The following is a 20931-nucleotide window of genomic DNA, read 5'->3' as shown; positions in this document are numbered from 1 at the left end:
GATATTGGTGTTATTCCCCAAAATAGCAAGATTACAATGTTAAAAACTAGACATGGAAACCAGACAATTCCAGATCTCAAAGAGATCTCTACTTTCACAAAATGCTGGCTGTAGAGTTCAGGCAAGCTCAACAACATTCCTTGTAGCTCCTGTTTCCTAAGGCTATATGTCTTTGAACTTCCGGTAGTTGTTTCCAAATGAGGTGTTTGGAGTGCAGAATTGTTGTTCACATCTATGCCTCTTAGAGGTGCTATTGTTGTAATTTGGTAACTGTTTCTGACCTTCAAATGCACAACAGGGTAAATTTACAGAATTCTGTGTGGCCTTTATCTCTCAAGTCTCCAACACTTATAAACTGAGATGCAGATACATGTCTCCAAAGCAGACTGTATCTGTTAGTTTTGCTTCCTTCGTTGACTTTTCCTGATCAGTTTCTACAGTATTTTATGAACATAAAAAACTGAGTATGTACAAACCCAGGATTTCCTTTGTATGATTCCATATCAAATAGTCTGTTGATAAAATGCTGTTTATACTTTAGTAAAATCTTTCATCTGTATTGCTTAACCAATAAGGCTATATGGCATAACTGTATGTCTTGGGCAAGTTACTTCTGTTGTGGAAATAAGAACTGGAAGAACTTCATTCTACTTTTTTAAACATTTCAAATCCATATACTGATTTTATTTTGGCTTTAAGTTATTCTTTTCTTTAAACTGAATTTTCCTTGTTCTTGTGTAAAGAAGAAGAACATACACAGGGAAGTTTGACTTATCACTTCTATCTCAGTCGTTATTTTATGCTAAACTTCTTACCTTTTGCTTTTCCTTGTTCATTTATTCCTTAGTTGCCCCATCTTCTCTCATCCCATTCCATCTTACATGAGATACTCCTTACAACTGGGACTTGATTCTCTGTGTTTCAGTTTCTGTTCTAACATAGTGTCAGTTAAAAAGTTGTACCTTCATTTTATAAAATGAACAATAGTTTTTCTATTCATTTCTACTTTCATTACTACAAATTGCCAGCTTTATATTTCTCACTATGAATTACGTAGAGATTCTCATTAGCGGTGATATCATTTGATTTTTTCACAGAATTCTTTTTAAAACTGTCTGAACTTAGACGTGGCATCATCTGTCACGGATTTTGAAACTGTAATAGTTAACATATCATGAAAATAGAAAAATGTATTTTCATATTGCCTGCTCTCTGTTGATGCTGAATTCACTTAGAGGAGTACTTTGTCTAGAAAGCATTGAATGTGTGTTTTATGTAACCTTTTCTATTAGGTCATTCAGGATCCTGTTTTGCACCTTTACAGGAGGCAGGTGAGCAGCTAAGCTGCAGAATTGCATGGAATAGGAAGCTTAAATACACGCAAAACCTCTGCTTATGTGTTGTTCAATGTACAGACTGCTTTGTGTCACCTGCCAACGTAAGAGTAATGAGCTATGGACAAATTTCTAGGGGGATTTATACATGTATGGGTGTGAGGTCTTCTCATCAATGCTTTAGCTAAACAAATTATGGCCTTTCAAATGACAGAAAAGTCCAGACATGAGGTAATATGCTGGTGTAAGATAAAACAAGTATTTTACAAAATACTATCTGATTTTTGAAAAAAGTAGCTTTTCTCTGTGGCAACCCTGCCTACTTGCTACTTGAGGAGTGCCAGCAACAGTGTATAGTCCAGGACTGAAATGCAGTCCCAGCCTTTAGTTTTGCTTTACGTGCAAGGCTCATTGTTGCAATTCAGATATTCCTGTGTATTGATAAAATATATGGGAGGATACTGGAGGACTTCAGAAGATTTAGGGATAGACAGACATGGTTCAGACAGACACATTTTGGTTGCTTTGCAGCCTTATGCGTTTCACACTGAAAAAAAAATATATATGTTGAAGGAGAAATTTTTCTTCTGTAATCAGAAGTCATACTTATTTTATAGTATTCAGTGTGCTACTTTCACCACTGGGTTGCCTCTCCAGGGAATTGTTTTCATGAGTGTATCACAACATTCAGTACAAATTCACCACAACGAATGCACATCAATCAAGCAAATGTTCAGAGCAGTTCTCTAGTTTGCTGCCTGAGAGTTAGTCCCTACTGGTTTGTATGTACTAAACACCATTAACCCCAAATGGTTACTCTTTTAAATTATTAATGCTTGAGATACATTTGTAATAATTTTTGTGTTATCATGGAGAATGGGAACCATTTGGATTTATAAACTCGCTGCTGTACTCACTTGAAAAAATGTCTTGTGCTGAAGTCTAATTTGTGGTTCTAATAAAGTATTATTCACCTGTGCTTATGCCAGAAGAACACTGGATTTTTGTCTTGCTGTGAGTTTCTTCTTGGTATCACAGAGCACAGATTTAAACGTCTTTTTATGTTCTGGAGGCAGATGGGTTGTTTTCTTTCAGGCTAAGTAGAGCTTTGTAGCTTCTGAGAAGGTTCTCTGTGATCTGTTACAGTATCCAGTGCCCAATGCTAACTTCTAGTATCTTCTGTCCATTCAGTCTGCTCGACTTTTTCCTCATAAGAAACACAGCTTGAGAGTACTGTGCTGTCATAAAAGAAATTTTTTTCCCTTTCCTGTTGAAGATAAAATCTCAAGAAGTTTAGAATGAGTTTAATTGTGTGACTCCAACTGGAAGTAGTGATTTCAGGCATTAGACGAATGTGAGGTCTTGACCTAGAGAGGGATATTTTATAGTATGTGCTAAGGTCTAAGAGTGCATTCATAAGATACATGAAAAATTTCTATGAAATAGTGGGCAAATCAAGTGAGTATGTGCCTTCAGTGGTGGAGAGAAAAAGATGCCATCTCTTTGTAAATGGCCTATTCAGCCTTGAAGCAAAATGGTACAGGGCTTAAAAGAAATTTAAGCAGATTAAAAAATGTTCTAGGTTTAAAAGCTCCCACACTCTTGCAACCCATTACATTCTACATGGCTACTGTATCTAGCCTTGTAGAGAACTACTTCAAATACTAATGTAAAAAATTAGCTTTTACAGAATTTCTGCTTCAGGATGAACAGTAATTTCAACTGTGTAATTCCAAAAAATGCTTTGCAGAGTAAGTTAAAAGCAATGGCTTCCAAAGGATCAGCAAGTGTGATCACAGAAGACACGATAAAAGGCCAAGACTCTTTGACAACAGACACGGGACAGCCCATTCAGCCTGAAGAGTTAGCTAGTGCTGCCGAAGCGGAGCAAATGGAGAAGGACGATGACCTCCCGCAACAGGCGAATGATCTCTCTTTCAGTCTGGATGAACTAAATGTCACATCACCTGAGTCCTCCACTGTTCGTCCAAATCAAGACTATAATTTAGTGAATTCTCTACTAAACCTCACTAAAAGCCCCGTGAGTTGGTTTTTTTGTTCCGTTTAGTGTGATAAAATGAAATAGTTTGGATGTTCTGTGAAGTGGGCAGAGGGAGGCACTGTATTTTAACTATAAAAAGTAAAATGAGGTTTGTTTTGCTGGCAGCTTTTGTAAGTTGGCAATTTTCTTTGCCAAATCAGATTAAAGTGAAAATATTTTTTCAAAGAATTAAGTTTGTTGATGGTAATGTGGTTTTTGAGCAATTTGTATAGGATGCTGCATGTTTCACAGACAAGCTGCATAGAATTACCGTTAGGTTAAATATACCACAAGGGAATATTTAAGAAACTTACTTTCAATTGTACTGATTTAACCAAGCCCACTTATTTTGTAAAGGCACTGGGCTATCTCTACAGGTTTGATTTCTTTTAAAAGCAACTGCTCTACATCTTGCCTGGCTGCACCCTCGAATTCATACTTGGATTCTTTCAGATAACTTGGAGGTGGGTTGGTAAGCCTATAATTGCTACAGCAGCGCTGTAGACAACCAAATCTACTGATGTACCTCATGTCGTTCTTGTTAAGTGATAGTTTACATTATCTAGTTGCAGTTGCACTCTTAGTATTTGACATGATTTCAGGTGAGATTCTTTATTTTGTACCATCCAAATTCACTACAGTTAGGTTTTAATGACTGAAAACAAAAATAAATGCATTCACTCGCTGTGGGGGAATGGGGAGGTTTTATCTGGGCAGTGTTTACTTCTTGATTTCAAGTGAGCTTCATTTACACTCTGATTAATTCTTCCATGCCCTTCTGCCAGGACGGCCGGATAGCAGTGAAGGCCTGTGAAGGCCTCATGCTTTTGGTGAGTTTGCCAGAACCAGCAGCTGCCAAGTGCCTGACTCAAAGCACTTGTTTATGTGAATTGTTGACAGACAGGCTGGCTACCCTCTACAAAGCCCTGCCTCAGTCACTGGATCCCTTAGACATTGAAACAGTGGAGGCAATTAACTGGGGGTAAGAATTCTATATTTTTTTTTAATACCCAAGGTGACTTTACAACCCTCCTTGAAATTAATTTTCTATAGGTAGATAAGATGTATAAAATATTCACGCCCCCATGCTAATGTCTCAAGAGCTGAGCTGAGATGTCAGCTGCAGCATAGTGGTACAACTGTGAGCGTCCAATGTACGTGTGATCTCTGACATGGGGCCAGGTTTGGCTGCCACCCCCTTGCAGAGATTCCGCAGGGGGCAAGTTTTTCCACAGAGTTATGTTAGCGGTTTGTGGTGGTGTAGCTGTAGCATTAGGTACAGATTATTTTCTTGTTCAGATGTCAAGGATTTAGGCAATAAACTTTTCACAGTACACAGTGAGTACTGTAAGCTGCTGCAGGGGGCAGAAAGGGTGTATTTGATTACAGGCTGTTGTTGCACAATTTTTGCAGTAAAAAAAGAAGAAGGAAAGAGTTACTGCATAACTCATCGGCATGAAACAAAACATGCATGCCTGTTGTCCTAATGGCTTGCATGTTAGATTCTCAAAACGTTTTTTTTCCCAACTCTGTCTTCATTATTATGAACTGCTTGTGATCTATTAGTACTGGGACAAAAAGTAGGTATTTGCAGAATACTTACCAAAATTTTTGATGGTTGGACTTTGAAATTAGAAGGGAAAAACCCACAACTTTGAATAGTGGAATAAATCATTATTGGACTGCTTTACCAGAGGAAATGGTGAGTTTCTTATTCCTTAGAGTCTTTAAATTGAGATACATGGGGTTTTTTATGAAAGATATAATTTAGTTCAGGTATACACTGTGTGGTTCCCATGTACTTGATTGAGGTTGCTTAAAGAGTAGTGAAGAACAATTGCCTTCATTTTATGGTTCTTTGACTAAAGCAGTTATTGATTCCGTTTCTGTGGTCTGTGTTTCCTGGGAGAACAGACTAGGTGATCAGTTTTCCCTTCTGATTCAAGAAATGCTTAACCAGAGTTCTTCTGTTGTACATACTATGTATCTTTTAGCATGCCACTGAAAACCTGTGTGATGATGGCACTGCCAGATCAGTAGAGACCAGCAGAAAAGCTATTTTAATGTTCACTTTCTTGCAAGTAGATCATTAATTATTCTGTTAAGTTCAATAAGAATGAAATCCAAGATTCTTCGATTACTTGTAGACTAAATAAGTATTTTTCCCTGTGTGCTTTAGTTTGGATTCCTATAGCCACAAAGAAGATGCATCTGCTTTTCCAGGGAAAAGAGCGCTGATTTCATTTCTTTCATGGTTTGACTACTGTGATCAACTCATCAAAGAAGCACAAAAGGTTTGAAATGTTTACAGATTATACAAATATATTCAGCAAATAAGTACTTCTAGTTGATTCTTAGCTTTTGAGTTTGAGACATACCATTTTGTACTTTTGTTTCAGACTGCTGCTGTTGCTATGGCAAAAGCTGTGCGGGAACGATTTTTCATTGATGTTATGGAACCCCAGCTGATGCAAACGTGAGTAGCATCTTACAAGACACATCAGAACAGAATCTGAATCAAGCTGGGTTTTTTTCAGCTGAAATCCACTACATATCTGACATGAAAGTTTTTGTTCAGTTCAGAGATCGGAATCCTCACATCAACTGCACTATTGCATCGCATTGTTCGTCAAGTGACTTCAGATGTCCTGCTGCAAGAAATAGTTTATTTTATACTTGGAGAACAGAGAGAACCAGAAACTTTGACAGACATCAACAGACATCCATTGCGACACAGGTTAATCGAACACTGTGATCATATTTCTGATGAGGTGAGAAGTGATAATGATATCATAATGTCTGCTGGCCAGTTCTGTCTTGGGTAGAGTCTGTAAAAACATCATTGTGAGGCCTTTTCATATTTGTGTCAGCTAATGTTTTTTTGCCAAGGAAAAAATTTTGACTGCCAACCCTAAAAAATCCTTAGAAAGTTAAAGTCAAGCTGTTTTCTCCAGCTATCACATTGTTCCCATTAATAAAGATCCTTTGCTGAATTTGTTTGCTCCCTGTGCATATCTGGTTAGGCTTGCTCATTTGTAAGATAGGGCAAAATCAGTTTCTGTAATTGTATTTTAATTCATGCTTTGTTACATGTTGCATTGCTGTGATTTTCCATGTTGTGTCAATTCTGTCATGTTACCACATAAGGTATAGTTAAAAACTTATTTTGTACATGAAGTGTGATACACATCACCAATTAAAAGATGATATAATAACTTTAAGCACTTTACACACACTAAACTTTGTTAAAATAATTTACTTCAGTAAAATTCATCTACAGGAGCTTCTTGTTTCATTTTTTCCATGAAACAACCTCTACCCTCTACTTTTTCAAATAAAACCCAAGCTTGTCTGAAATACAGATCTATGCCTTCACATACCCATTTTTTTCACTATGCTTACCTGCCCACTCTGTCAGAATGAGTTATCCGTATAAATTAGTTCATCTTTGCAAGCTAAGCACTCTGAATACTCTTTGTATTGTTATTTTGGGAGATTTTAGAACAGTTTTTGCTCTACAGGAAAAAAATACATCCACATACTGATTTTCAAATGTGTGTGAACTCTTCATCCATGTTTATACCACATTCAACATAACAATTTCCTAATTTTTCTTAGGTTTTTTGCTTCCTTCCATAATGTAAATAAGTAATTGCGGTATTCTAGGATGTACAAACCAGATACAAGGCAAAAAGCATAAGGCAGTGGAGTGTCAGTTTATTGAATGTTTACTTTTTATGTTGCAGATCAGCATAATGACTTTACGGATGTTTGAGCACCTTTTGCAAAAACCCAATGAACACATTCTTTATAATTTGGTTCTGAGAAATTTAGAAGAAAGAAACTATATGGAATACAAGCCTCTCTGTCAAGAAGACAAAGATGTGGTAGAGAATGGGCAGATTGCAGGAGCAGTGTAAGTTTCTGTTTTAAGGGAAGTTTTCACAACATCTGACTTGGATCCTAATTTTAGGACAACATGGTTTTTTTCAGCAATTGAAAGAAAAGTGAGTGTAGATAGCACTTTCAGTGCTCTATGTATTAATCCATATTGGTAAAATTATGTAGAAATTTTTCTATCAGCAATTTATGGATATTTTTGGAACAGTAACAGAAAAGCTAAAATTATCAAAAGCCTCTTTCCAGAACAGTAGGCGCTCAAAGGTCTTCATATATCTATTTACTTACGCATCTACCTAGCTTAAGTCTATGCATATTTGTATTGTTTTCAGTGAGATTATTCTTGAAGTCAGTCACTTTGGTGCTTTGCTTACAGTTATGTTCTTGAATTATTTTTTGATGGAAGAACTTTTCTGGGACACTTTACATAAAATCCTTTTAAATACCCTACATAACTCTTGTAATGCCTTTTTCTACTGATGGACAGGTAAGGACTAGTCACACCAGCTATTTTAGGCATCTTAATTGAGATATTTTTCAGTCATCTAAAATGATCTAATGATTTCATGGATTATAGCTCTCATGCAAAGAAATGTGGCTAAAAAGTTCAAGTAAATCATTTAATGCAGTGGTTTTGTACGAGTCAGAAATGTTTGTTCTGTTGTTCAAGTCAAGAAGTTAATGATTTTTCTTCAAAACAAAGTTTCTTGGTATTTCTACATATTAATTAGGTAAAGAGATGTGCATATGATAGTCTTCTGGAAAACTTCCTAGCTGTTCAGAGAAGAAAAAATAGAAAAGCATGCCTTTTGACCCAGAGATTCTCCTGCCTTCCATAACATTCTGTGCATGATTATGTTTTTGTCTAATGTGATCTCACAGAGACCTAGAGGAAGATCCGTTATTTACTGATCTGTCTCCAGATAACACATTGTCAACTCAAGAGTGGCTCAGTGCTTCTCCACCTGTCAGTCCAGAACATCCAAAAAATGATGGGAAGACTGAAGTTCATAAAATTGTAAATAGGTAAGTTGAAACAAACACTTAAAGAAATCTCTGAATGTGTGGGTGTCTGCACACACTGTGCAAATTAAATGTACTCTGTAATGGATGTTATTCTGTGCCAGCTGGTAAAATGACTCCACAGAAGGAAATTATGCAGCATTTTATCAGAAAGCTACTCCTGAAAGATTAGAGCTTACAATAAGTGAAAATAATTCAACATAAATGAGAAAAATAGAAGAACTTTACAGCTAATAGTCTAGTTGAATACTCAGACTTCATGATGACAGCCTCATTGGTTATAAAACTTTCTTTTCTCAAAAATATTTGCTATACTTACACTGCTGTTACAGGACTTGACCTTTCTGGAGAAATCTAGGGAGTCTTGATATAAACGTTTTAGGGGAAAAAAAACCTCAAGCTTCCTTAAATTCCTTAAAAATATATATAAAAGTGAATAATTGTCACGTTAGAGATAACCTTCCGTTCCCTGAAAATCAAGTGGCAGCTCTGTCACCTGTAACGTACCTTTGTGCGTGTTAGATGTACTGCAAATTGGATATCACAAAGAGGACAGGCTCTACCCTAAGCAACTTAGCGATGGTAATTCTCTTAGCAACTAATATTAGGACAAGTGCTGTTTGCTCTGTTAATGCACAGTAGCAAAGCAGCACTGGTATTTCAGTGCTGACCTATCTGCTTACCCAGAAATAAACAAAGGTGTTAGCCAAAGGAAGCAAACAGCCCAAGGACAGTCAGCATAGAATGGCATAGTCACTTCTTGCCCTCTTTCCCCCAGTACTGCTATATATAGTTCATGGTAGACTTGGTTTGGAGTAAAGACACAAAGAACACTCTCCTAAATGCTCCTCATGTAATCTCCATCAGTGAATGAAGTTTTTTCAGGATTTGCAGTGTTTGGCAAATATGTATTTTTTCAGATAAGATGAATTCCATACAAAAAGTCAGCCACTATCTACTTCTGCATTTAAATTTTACAGGACCCTTCAGCAGTTCTTGGGGTATGAAGAAAGCTGAAATTTGAAAACAGGGTCCGAATACTGACTTTTATTTTGCTGTCCAGAAATTTTAGGGCTTTTCTTTATTTTTTAAAGACAATTCTCCTCTAATAAATTTCAGCATTTCCTGATGCTTTTTAGATCGGGTATTGGTGAAGTAATAAGGACATACAGTATTTGCACTGTATGCCTGGCAAAGGCAGTGATATTTGTAACGGGAACATATATGCAAATAATTCTCTATGTTCTTAGATGTTCACTTTTTACCACAGCAAACTATGGTAAAGAAAACTTTCTATGCAGTAAGTTAAGAAGAATTTTAATTATAACTCTCCTTCTGTTTTGGCTCATTTATGTTCTAGCAAGATGGAGTCTGTCCTTTAGCAAATACTTAACCTGGTTATGAATATTTCTTTTCATCTCTGTTCTGTCTGCTAATTCTCAGAAAATACTTCAACTGAGGTTTTTACCTCTAGTGCTAGATACAAAAGTTCTGAAGTATAAATCTTGTTATTGCTGACAGTAGTTTGAGCTGATGTGCTTAAATAGATTTTGTATTCTCTGTTTTTCACAAAAAGTTATGGTAGAATCTGTGCATTAATTGGCCAGACAATTAGTATCGTGTACACTGTAACAGATGATGAGAAAGTATTGATCTGGTGCTCTGTGGGTTGTAGGTACTCATTAATGTACTTTTCCTCTCTTTAGTTTTCTCTGTCTTGTACCTGATGAAGCTAAGTCATCATACCATGTGGAGGGTACAGGTTACGATACTTACCTCAGAGATGCCCATCGACAAGTAAGTCAGTGAAGTCTTCCTTAGTCTTGAGAATTTAAATGCTTAGGAGAATATACATATGGTTGTATAAATAGTCCTACTAAATGCATCTTTTGGTAAAGGAAGATGGGGAAATTGCATTTTTATTTTCTGATGAAAACTTACCTTTGCAGATCTTTTGATGGTGAATACACCTTGTATTACCCTAGTGGGAATAATGGATGACATTAAAGCATTAATATTCATATAGCAAATACACTGAGAGAAAATCTGAACTGCAGATAGATTCTTAATTTGCTTTTTGCATTTATCTGCATTCTCTTGGAGAATTGCCTGCCAAGCTGTTTGAAAGGACTGAAGGGAAATTAAAATGCTGCATAGGAGTTATGCAATCTGGGACATTAAAAATAAAAGCTTGTCACAGGGAATGCACAGCCTAAGGCTTTCAGGTTTAAAGTTGGGAGTTTTAGTAGATAGGGAAAGCTGTATGATTTACTGTTTTGAAATAAATGAGGGTTTTGTTTTTACAAGCATAATCCAACATTTCCTTGGTCAGAGGACGATCGCTGTTTATTTGCAACTTTCTTATTGAAGCCCTATGAACCTTCTAGAATAGAAAAACTTACGCAAAGGAATAGAGTAACTGAGAGTGCTATAATTAGTAGGTACTTCAAAAATTCCATAACCTCTGAATTAGGATATCAGCAGTTTAAGGTGAGAAGCTTGGTTTTCTGTATTTATTGTATTGTTTTATCTGTAGTCTGTCCTGAAAAGAAAGGGAATAGAAAATAGAGAATATGGAAACAAGGGTTGATGGTAAATTCCCCTATGTTCTATTCTTGGATGCCAGAAAACACATATCATCTTTGTATTTCTTTCATGCCTTGGGAAAAAGAGTATTCTGGGAGTTATTAGAGAACAGAATTGCTTTCTGTCACTTCCTGACAATGATATGGCTACTCTTAAAATATTTCCCCCCTAAGAATAGCCCTGCCTGTTGCTGTTATTACATCCAAATAGCTGTTCTGATTCCATATTTCTATTCCTGGAAGGCTGCACAAGTAGGTACGCTACATGCAGTGAAGAATTTCTGAATCTGTTTTGTTTCTCTTTTGCTACTGTTTATTCCTGTGTTGCTTCTTTTCACTGCTATAAACTGTGCTCCTTTCAAGGTATAATTCCTTGAAAGTGAGACATCAGGTAGCCCACAGCAAATCAGAGGCAGAGGTTGAGAAAGGCTGTGTGGGTGACAAGAAACAGAGAGGGAAGAGGAAGCCCTGAAGTACTTTTCATTTGGATCTCCTACATATACACGTGCCTTTCCTGTCCTGGGAATTAGGGAGCAATATAGGTTGGGTAGCAAGATAAACTACACACAATACAGTGAAAGTGTGGTAACTACTGTCAACAAGAATGTATACAAAAGCGATTCCTGCTTCAGAAGAACCCTAATCAAGGAGCTTTGCTGTGTGTTTTGGCTCCAGCTGCTTTTTGGGAGCTCTGTTCTCCACTCATTGTTTCTGAAACTACCCTAATGGTGTGAATGGCAAGAAGAAAATGAGGTGCCTGCATAGAAACTGGTAGTTTTTAGAATGACTGTTCTTTTGGAGCTTAGATTTATCATTTAGCTACAGATTATGGTTTTAAGGTGTATGAACTATTGAAATGAAATAAAATGGATTCCATAGAGGTTTAATTCTGTCTTCCTCACTATTTTTTTCTAGTTCCGGGATTACTGTGTCATCTGTTTACGGTGGGAGTGGCCTGGATCTCCCAGATCTTTGGATAAGTGCAATTTAGAAGCATCGTTTTTTGAAGGACACTTCTTGAAAGTCCTGTTTGAAAGAATGGGCAGGATTCTTGATCAGGTAAGGAAAAGCAAGTTATTAATTCCATTTCTGATACTTTCATCACTACTAGAGGGCTAATCTTCCTAAGGTCCTGTAGATTCCCATCACTCAGATGTCTATTGTAGCATCATATTATTGTTTAATGTCCCATGTCCTTGGTGCAGGTAGATTGCAGGGTGTCAGAGTGATCAATTTAACAAAATCTCTCTTATCTTCATTAGCCACATTTTTGTGTACCAAATATTTTTTTGACCAGAATTACCATTTAAATTGATGAGTAAGGACAGAATATCCTTAAGATAAAAGATGAGAATAAGATAATATCTTAGGAATCATTTGCAACTAGCAGCACTGGTTCTGTTTTCATTTTCTAGCATTTATGCTTAGAAAGCACGTACATTTTTCAGTAAATAAAATACAGTACAGCTCCTTTCTGCCACATTTCAGTGAAATTCAACCTGAAGTCTTGTTCAGAAAGCAGTTTATGTCACTGTGTAAGATGAAAAGAACTTACTGTATCACTGTAAGTGATACAACCTTTCCCCCATTTTTTCACAGTTAGAAAAAGCTGTTATCAGTGCATGGAAAGTTTCTAGAAGGTATCGTTTTCCATCTGCAATGGATGGAAATGGATCCAAATGCAAAAATACTTTTTTTCCCCCTGTTTTATTATTTTCAAATAATAAAAATATAGCTGCCAAGGGCAAAAAAATGGAATATGATCGGATTGGCTCCTTGTTCTGAAAAAGAACCCTGAAAGTCTAGATTAGCCTTGTAATACTAGCTGGACTTGCTACAAATGTAGTAGTAATAGTTTTGGAAGTCTGTACAATTCTTTTCTGGTTTGCATGTGGAGCTATCTACAGAATAAAGTTAGCTGTGGTAGTGCCAGATTTCTTGGTCATAAGCAGGACAAGAGCCATTTGAACATATAAATGCGTAGGAAACATGTCAGGAAGCCAGCAGTAACCTCTAGGTGAGCTCTGTGAGCGTTCAGGGGAGAAGGATGTTTGAGAATACCAACTTATATCATTCAGAAGTCAGAAAAGAAAGCCAAATACTTCCATTGCTATATTGTGTATTCTCAGGGTTTTGCTTCCAGTCAACATACTCCACACACTTCACTGGTTGATATGGTTATAGACTGGAATCATGAGGAAAACTGGGCTTCATCATCTCTTAGGAAAAACAAGCCTCATGGATAACAAAAACTTGTCTCAGCAATGACACCTAAATTATAAAAAGTAAAGAGCCCAGGTTGCATGCCCTGAGAAACACCTGGGTGTCAGATATGTACAATTACAACAAAAGTAGCATCTGGCATGGAAGCATGGTGCCCAGTTTGATATACTACCTGTCAGCATGGCACACATTTGAGTTCGTCAAGTAAAATGGTATGATCTGTGATATCAACTGCCTGCATCAGACAGAACAGGTGAATTCTTGTTATATCATATTAAAACCCTGTCCTAAGAAAACAAACTGAAATTCCTAGGGGTTATTCACAGTGAAAAACATAAATCACATAGAATAAAAACGAACAAAACCAAAACAAAACCTGGGTCCTATCAATGACAGCTTTGACATAACGGGTGCTAATGTCCAAACAAATAAAAAATATTGAAAAGCCTTTAGTGGGTACACAGTACTATGTACAGATTGTGATCAATGTCTTTTTTGCTTTGTCACAATACTATAGGTAGTTCTTGTGTTTTTCTCAGTAGATATCAGAACACTTTGCAGAGGTGGTAGGTATCATTAACCTAGTTTCTGACAGAAGATGGCTGAGGCACACAGGTGAAATAACTTGTTTCAAGGCAGTTCAAATCCGATACCTCATCTGCCGGACAGTACCTTCTTCCTCCTGTTAATACGATACATTTCTGTGGAACTGACTCCTAAGGATTTTGTAAGACTTCCCTCAACCGCAGATTTTGCTGGTTTTAATCTATCTGATATATGGCTGTCTTAGTGAGTCTGCTGACATATGGACAGAAATAAAAGCTCTGTGTGAAGAAGCAGGTTTCCTTAATGCTCTTAATTAGTTCAAATTGCAACAGCAATCTGTCTGAACAATTCAGCACGTGTTACTACTTTGTTTCCTTCCCTTTTTGTGAACACCAGATAATGCTCATGGCTTCAAAGCTTCCTAATGAACTGACTGACTCAGACAGCTCTAAAGACCTTCTCCTACAGTTCAGCTGGGTAGGCAGTGGAATGGATTTACGGAAGGAGTTTGTGTCTTTGTCTGCAGAGTAACTTTTCCACAATAACTTAAAATGTAGTGGTCTCTTTTACCTATAACATTTCTGGTCCGGGCTCTGAAACCTTCATTTGTTAGAAGGTTGGGATGAATCTATTACTGGAATATCAAGTACAGAAATAACTGCCACTGACTGGGAGAAGTGTGTGCTTTCACTTCAAAAGATCTATGACAACTCTCTTTGCAATACAACAGTATGTGGTAATGAATTCAGGAATAAGGTGCCTAAATATTAATTAGGTGTCCATATCTAGTTAGTGGAAATTTAGTCAGAACAGCCCTGGTAGTCTCTGAAGCTGTTAGACTGAAAAGCAAGTAGGTGTCTCTTTTAGTGTGAAGTGAATCACCATCTCAGCTTCCCTGACTGTGTTGACTGAAAGCTTGACTCAGGTGCGTGAACTGGGGTATCTGTTGCCATTTTTGTGACGCCTAAGATATTCCCACAAGCTTGCGGTTACAACACAGATCTTGCAGGGTTCATTCTGTGGAACCATCAAAAGACAAGCAGATACTCTTGAGCATCTGAGATGCCACGAGGTATTTGTGTGTAGACAAGTATATCAAGCGTCAGATCTCTGTTGAGTAGGCTAACGCAATTTAGACATGTAGATGTACCTAAATAATCTGTCTTAATCTAAAGACGAATTCTTCTAAATCTTACAGTCTGGAAAAGGGAAGAATCTGTTCTCTGAAGCTTCAGTGGGATGCTAACTTGAGAGCATCAAGATGATAATTTGAGGCCATGAAATCGTGCTCTTCTAGCTGTGATTGTGCCGCTGAGGATGTTACTGCCAATGTGCAGTCAAAGAGACTGAATGAGGGCCCTGTAATCCACTTCAGGTTAAAATCAACAAGGTTAACTTAAACCACCTGAGTGTTGGTAACATCTTCAGACTGGCATAGGGGTGTACCAAGGGAATGTCTGTCCATCTCTTGTCAACATAGTCTGTTCCACCACTGAGTAGATGGAAGAAAGTTCCACAGGTTTGCAAATTTTGGGCTGAAGTAAAATGTCAGCTTGTTTTCACTGTGATGAGAAAATCAAAGATGGGAAGAAAAGCGCTTGGAACATAAAGAAGCTATGGTGAAAATACTTGCTTTTATGGAAATGAGTTTCTCACTGGTATGGTAAAAACCTTTAAGCTAGGCACGATTTTTTTCCTAGAAAGTTAGGTGCAATTTTTTACTTATGCCTGATTAGCATCTTCTAGCATCGGCCAGTGTTGCCTCTCCCATTTGGTTGATTTGGGGAAAAGAGGTAAGGAAGCAACTCAGAACTTCATGCTGCTTTCCCAGCCTAGGACTGTCTCATCTCCTGTAGAGTGCTGCCACAGGATGACCAGGCCTTCTGCAATGGTTCTTTCCAAGAAAAAAGAAAGGAGAAGATGGGAAATACTATCTTAGCTGTAAACGTGGATTTGTCTCTCTCAGTTTCCCGAACACATACACTTTACAGTTTTCCAGAAGCAAGCAGATGTTTAATCTAGGCTGATTCTCTGCTATTTGTTTAGCTACTGAGCTGAAGAGATGTTCTACAGGAAGAGGGCTTACCCTACGATAAACAAGTCTGCAAAAGTTTCAAGTGGTTGTACCAGTTATACAGACAATAACATCTAGTACCTCACTGTCATGTTCACATCACTTCTGTTGTGGAAAGCAGAGGTTTTGGTCCTGTCTTTTAATCTGATTTTTTATCTTTATTTATTCATAACACTGTATATAAAGTTCTAGTAGTTAAACCTAGTAGCACTGGATGAAAGGAAGCCAGCATGAAAATAACTAAGCACTGTGTTTTCCTTTTTTTGCAGCCCTATGATGTAAATTTACAAGTTACATCAGTGTTGTCCAAACTGTCCTTGTTTCCCCATCCTCATATACATGAATACCTTTTGGATCCTTATGTAAACCTAGCTTCTGGCTGCAGATCTCTCTTCTCTGTTATTGTCAGGGTGAGTAAACACACAGTTAATATTTACATATGGCTATACAGCCGGGATATATATTTAGTAACTTCGTAGTTAGCGGTAGTGGTTGCTGGTTAGTATAAGTTGGCAAATGGCTTCTCACTGAAAGTAGACACTTATACTCTTGATTTGAATCAAGATTTTACATTTTCTACCAAAAAAAAAGGAAAGTTTATTTCTGTGTCCTCATGTCTTCAAAATTGTTTGTTTGCTTGGTTTCATTGTGTAGATGCAAAAAGGACACTCCTGAATACCCTGTGTCTGGACGAATATCTCCGCTTATCCTCTTGGTTTTTTTCTGATGAAGGCTGTTCTTGACAATGAAATCCTGGATTTATCATAAGTCCTCCTTTCCCTCTCTTGACTCCATCTCTTCCTGACAGACCTGCATCCTAGAAGTGCTGGCCGGGTGCCTGTCACACTGCAGTCTGCTCAGTCAGAGATCCCTCGCCTACCCCACGCACCAGCTGTTATTAAGCTGGTCTGGAGCCTATTAGTGATGCTTGCCCAATACTAACAGAGGGCTTAGCTCCCTTCTTCCCAGCAGCTCTCCCCATTTCAAAATATAATCTTCACTCTCTCCCTTTTGCTTTCCCTAAACCCAGGAATTTACTGGTCACTTGCCTGCATCAATATTTACTGAGACAAATTAATCATTGGCATAATGAAAATAAGTAATGCCATTTGTGGCAACAGCAAGTAAAGCTCAAGAGTTCCTGTCCTTTTGCATCTCTCTGCACCCACTCACCCCTTTTTGGGACAGAGTAGCTACTCTGCATATTGTGTTATGAGCCTGTGAGGATGCTGAAGTGGGTCTGTATCACAGGCACTGAAGGCTGCCATTGAACCTTGCTGCCAGGCTCTCTGGAAAAGCGTTAACTTTGTGCGTTGATGGCATTGGGCTTTACAGGTTGTCGGGGACCTCATGGTGAGAATCCAGCGCATCCCAGATTTCACTCCCAAACTTCTGCTAGTCAGAAAACGCCTGCTGGGCCTGGAGCCAGAGGGACTCATGTGAGTAAAAACTTTGCATATTCTCTGAGAGCCATGGCTGTTTTTTGTGTGCGCCAGTCCTGATTCTCTGCTTTTTTTTCTTTCTCAGCATTGACCACATGACGTTACTAGAGGGCGTGATTGTGCTGGAAGAATTCTGCAAAGAGCTGGCAGCAATTGCGTTTGTGAAGTATCATGCCTCATCTACACCATAAGCAGCCTTGATGAGCAGCCAGGCTGTAAAACCACCTAGCTCGTTTCAGTTGAAAAGACTATTGACAACACCCAGATAGGAAGAGGTGGTGCCTCCTGGCAAAGTGTCAGTTGACATTTGGCAGAGTTGGAAGACAAGTTACTTTCACCAGATGCTGACATTGCAAGAGAGAGGGATTGAAATGGACCTAGAATATGATTGAAGGCATTTGGGGAAAAAACGATGCATAGCATTTCTAGCCCCTGTGTAAAGAGCTGCAAAAGCTGCATGAAGAACCACAGATGTCAGACCTTGGTTATTCTGTTATAATGACAATGTTCAGAGAATTGGGTCTTTTGTATGTTCTGGGGCTCACATGCACCATTTTGGTTTTTATGACCGTATTACTTTTTAAAAGCAAGTTAATTTTATAACATTTTAATGTCTTAATTCTTTTTCTTTTCAGTTGGATATATGAAAGGAAATCACAACTATAGTTGCAATGTGTATTATTAAAAATGAAGAGGTTAAAAAAATCCACCAATCCATATACAGCAAGATATATTAAAGAGGGATCATTTTTGTTTTGGTGAATCTTAATGACAACTCTGAGCTTGATTCCCCAGTGGATTCCTCCAAGAGATATATCAGTATAAAATCAATACTAATGGAATTAATCCTCATTCAGCATCACATCCATAACAAGTATATCTGAAGCATACATGTTTCAAGCATGTTTGTCTCTGTCATTCCAAGTGATTGCTCTTTAGGTCATCTGCGTAACTAGATTTGCTTTAGGTTTTTGAATGTGAACTCTAGTTGCTTGAGTCGTCACCTTTACAGGAAAGTTAATTATAGGTCATTAGTAGTTGTTGCTGAAACAGTATTTTTAATTTCTTTTAAATTGATATTTAGTCTGAATTGGTTTAAGAATCTTTTGTGCCTTGAAAACTGGCAGCATAAACTTTCTGTCATTTTTAGAAATGCTTTTATTGCTTATCTAACCATCCTAGTCGTGCCCAGCAAAAGATTGCCAATTCAGTTAAAGCATTGATACCATATATAGGACCAAAATTTGCACCTGCTTGCCATAGTGCTGGGATGCAGAAAGGTCTCTCATTGAATCTTTTTCAATATGAATGCTGTCAGCCAGAGCAGGCATTTGCATTGCAAGCAGAGGGCCGTTCCTACTCCAGCATGCTGATTCTACTTCTCTAGCGGATGGCAGCCCACACTTCAGACAGTCCCTGCTGCTCACTGCCACATACGCACTGGCAGGTTCGGGTGGCCGTGCTTGAACCTCCAAGTCACACTGAGTGACTGGATGAGAGACCTGTCCCTCTCTCCAGCTGGGTGTGTAGTACCTCCCTCCCCTCCTATGAACATAATAGCATAGGCAGGCAAGGTAGAGTTTAGCTCCTTGTGTTTATGTTGTGTTTCTTCATTTGTCTTTCCTATTTGCACAGGTAATGCCCATTTCAGATCTGATTGCTCATATGCAAATACGGGCTAATTTACTCAGTCACTAGAATTTTTCTGGATTTACCTGACTGTACCTAGAATCAGATTCTGCTCCGAATCCATGCCTTTGATGTCCTGGTTTTTAATAGTTTCTGGAACCTGGATGCCGAGAGGCCTTTTATGTTAGCACGTTAATTAGAACAGTGTCACAGTTAATGGGCTAAATTTATTCTTGTCACAACAGTGAAGAGGGTCCTGCTATAAAAGCTTCCAGTACAGATTCAGCTGGAGAGAGCAGTTCTGGAACTGGGGAGCTATTTTGGCAGGTAAAACCTGTATTCAGAAGCTCCCTGTACTGGGAGGCTTTTGTACAAAGTCTTGCATTTATCTGGCAAACAAAAGCATGTCTTACTTACTCACTTTTTGCTCCCCCCCCCCCCCCCCCCCCCCCCCCCCCCCCCCCGAATTTAGCCCCAAAGTGTTTTCAGGTCAAAGTAGCATAGTACGATAAACTGTTAAAAAAAAAAAAAGTCATTTCTTTCATTTTTGTTTGTAGAAACATACCTTGAAAGTAGCAAGTAATTTTTTTCTGATATATATTGCAGCCAGTCCATATTAGAAGTTTTGTTAATGTAACATACCTGACACATAGTTTAGAACATGAAAATGGCTATGCAGAATGATGTTTAATACATGTATTTGTTATAAATAAGGTCTCAATTCAGCAAAGCAGTTAAACATAAGTTTAATTTCAAGAATTTTATTCCAAAATCACTATCTTTTACATTAACAAAGTTAAGCTGTTGAGCACAAACGCTGATGCTTTACTGAATTTGAGTCTTTGTTGGTTTTGCTTGAGCTTAATTACTTTTTCCTCAAATTTTCTATTTTCATTATTTATTTTTTTAAATGTATGTTGCAGAATACTTCTAATGTCCCAATTTCAGTGGAAACTGGAAGTCATACTACTACTATATACGAAAGTGAGAGAAATGTTAAAAAAACTTGCAAGAGCATTCCAAGTAATATAACGATTTATAAAGCCATTCAAGAGATGCCTGATCTCAAATGAAAACGTTAACATCACCTTTGTTGTTGTTGTTTTCACTGATACCTGAGCTCATTACACTGTAGGGAATTGCATCAATCAGTTTCTGGAAGGACTGCTGCAACCTCTGTGGCATTTTAATGCAAAACAGATACCGAGCTGCAAACACAGTTCCTTCAAGCTTGTCCATGAGAAAAATAAGTAGATATAACTATAAGCACTCTTAAATTAAAGATATAATTGTTTGGTCTCCAGCAACATTGATGTTTTTACAAACCGAATGTTATTTAGTTGATAAATTTATAAGGCGTAGATCCATCCTAATGGAAGTGAAGCAGTCCTTAAAGTTGCTTTAGCTTAAACTGCTCTCGTGAGTGCTACCTACAAACCCTTAATTACCATACATGATAATGACCTTTATTTTTGTAAAAGTGATTTAATCTTCCTTAAGAGATGGAACTCATGTAATTATTTTTTGTGGTGATATTTTTCATGCACTTTTTTTAAAGGAGAAAAAAAAGCTTAGAAGTTAGTTCAGGTCCATGTTTTCACCTTTCCGATCTATGCATGTCATTGAGGTGCCCATTTTGTTTCTGTGTGCGTGTGTTTGTATGTGGTTATTTATTACCCAGAGATGGACACCTGAGAAAATATATGGCCTGAAGTTCAGAGCATATGCAGATCCTCCAGATGTCAGTGGGAAATGCAAGTGCTTATCACCTTAGAAAATACGGCCACTAGTATTAGATTGAAATACTTGAAAGGTAATACTAGAATAATTTTTTATTTCAAAAAGCAGATCCAAACCACATTTTAATCTTGATGCACATGTGTGTAAATAGACACATTTTTTACTTTTTTTCCATTTATAGTATGTATTTGATTTAGACTCCAATATAGAAAATTTTGTAATAAGCCATGTGCTAGCTCTGGTAGAACAAGTTTGTCCTTAGTTTCTCATATGACTGTAATATTGCTGGTATTCAGAACCTGTCTGTGTAATATTCTTACTCTGTATTTGTCTGTGCAATATAAAAGCTGTGATGATACACAGCTTGAGTCTGGTTGTACATCACTTATGTATA

General features: G+C 37.6%; 1 protein-coding gene across 1 annotated transcript in view; it reads left to right on the top strand.

Annotated features, from left to right (window-relative positions):
• FHIP2A (FHF complex subunit HOOK interacting protein 2A) overlaps positions 1-18068 on the top strand; it is a 32356-nt gene extending 14288 nt beyond the window's left edge. Inside the window, exons 6-17 of the mRNA XM_040605484.1 lie at positions 3085-3375; positions 4161-4357; positions 5555-5669; positions 5775-5851; positions 5954-6146; positions 7122-7291; positions 8158-8301; positions 10005-10095; positions 11799-11942; positions 15996-16136; positions 17062-17165; positions 17254-18068. Of these exons, the coding sequence (XP_040461418.1) occupies positions 3085-3375; positions 4161-4357; positions 5555-5669; positions 5775-5851; positions 5954-6146; positions 7122-7291; positions 8158-8301; positions 10005-10095; positions 11799-11942; positions 15996-16136; positions 17062-17165; positions 17254-17359 (1773 nt within the window). The 3' untranslated portion in view covers positions 17360-18068. The remainder of the gene's footprint in view (positions 1-3084; positions 3376-4160; positions 4358-5554; positions 5670-5774; positions 5852-5953; positions 6147-7121; positions 7292-8157; positions 8302-10004; positions 10096-11798; positions 11943-15995; positions 16137-17061; positions 17166-17253) is intronic.
• Positions 18069-20931: the final 2863 nt, after the last annotated feature.

This window comes from Falco naumanni, chromosome 9, assembly GCF_017639655.2.
Source record: "Falco naumanni isolate bFalNau1 chromosome 9, bFalNau1.pat, whole genome shotgun sequence".
Taxonomy (NCBI): Eukaryota; Metazoa; Chordata; class Aves; order Falconiformes; family Falconidae; genus Falco; species Falco naumanni.
The sequence above is the reverse complement of the archived record's forward strand: the minus strand, read 5'-3'. Positions and strand labels throughout refer to the sequence as shown.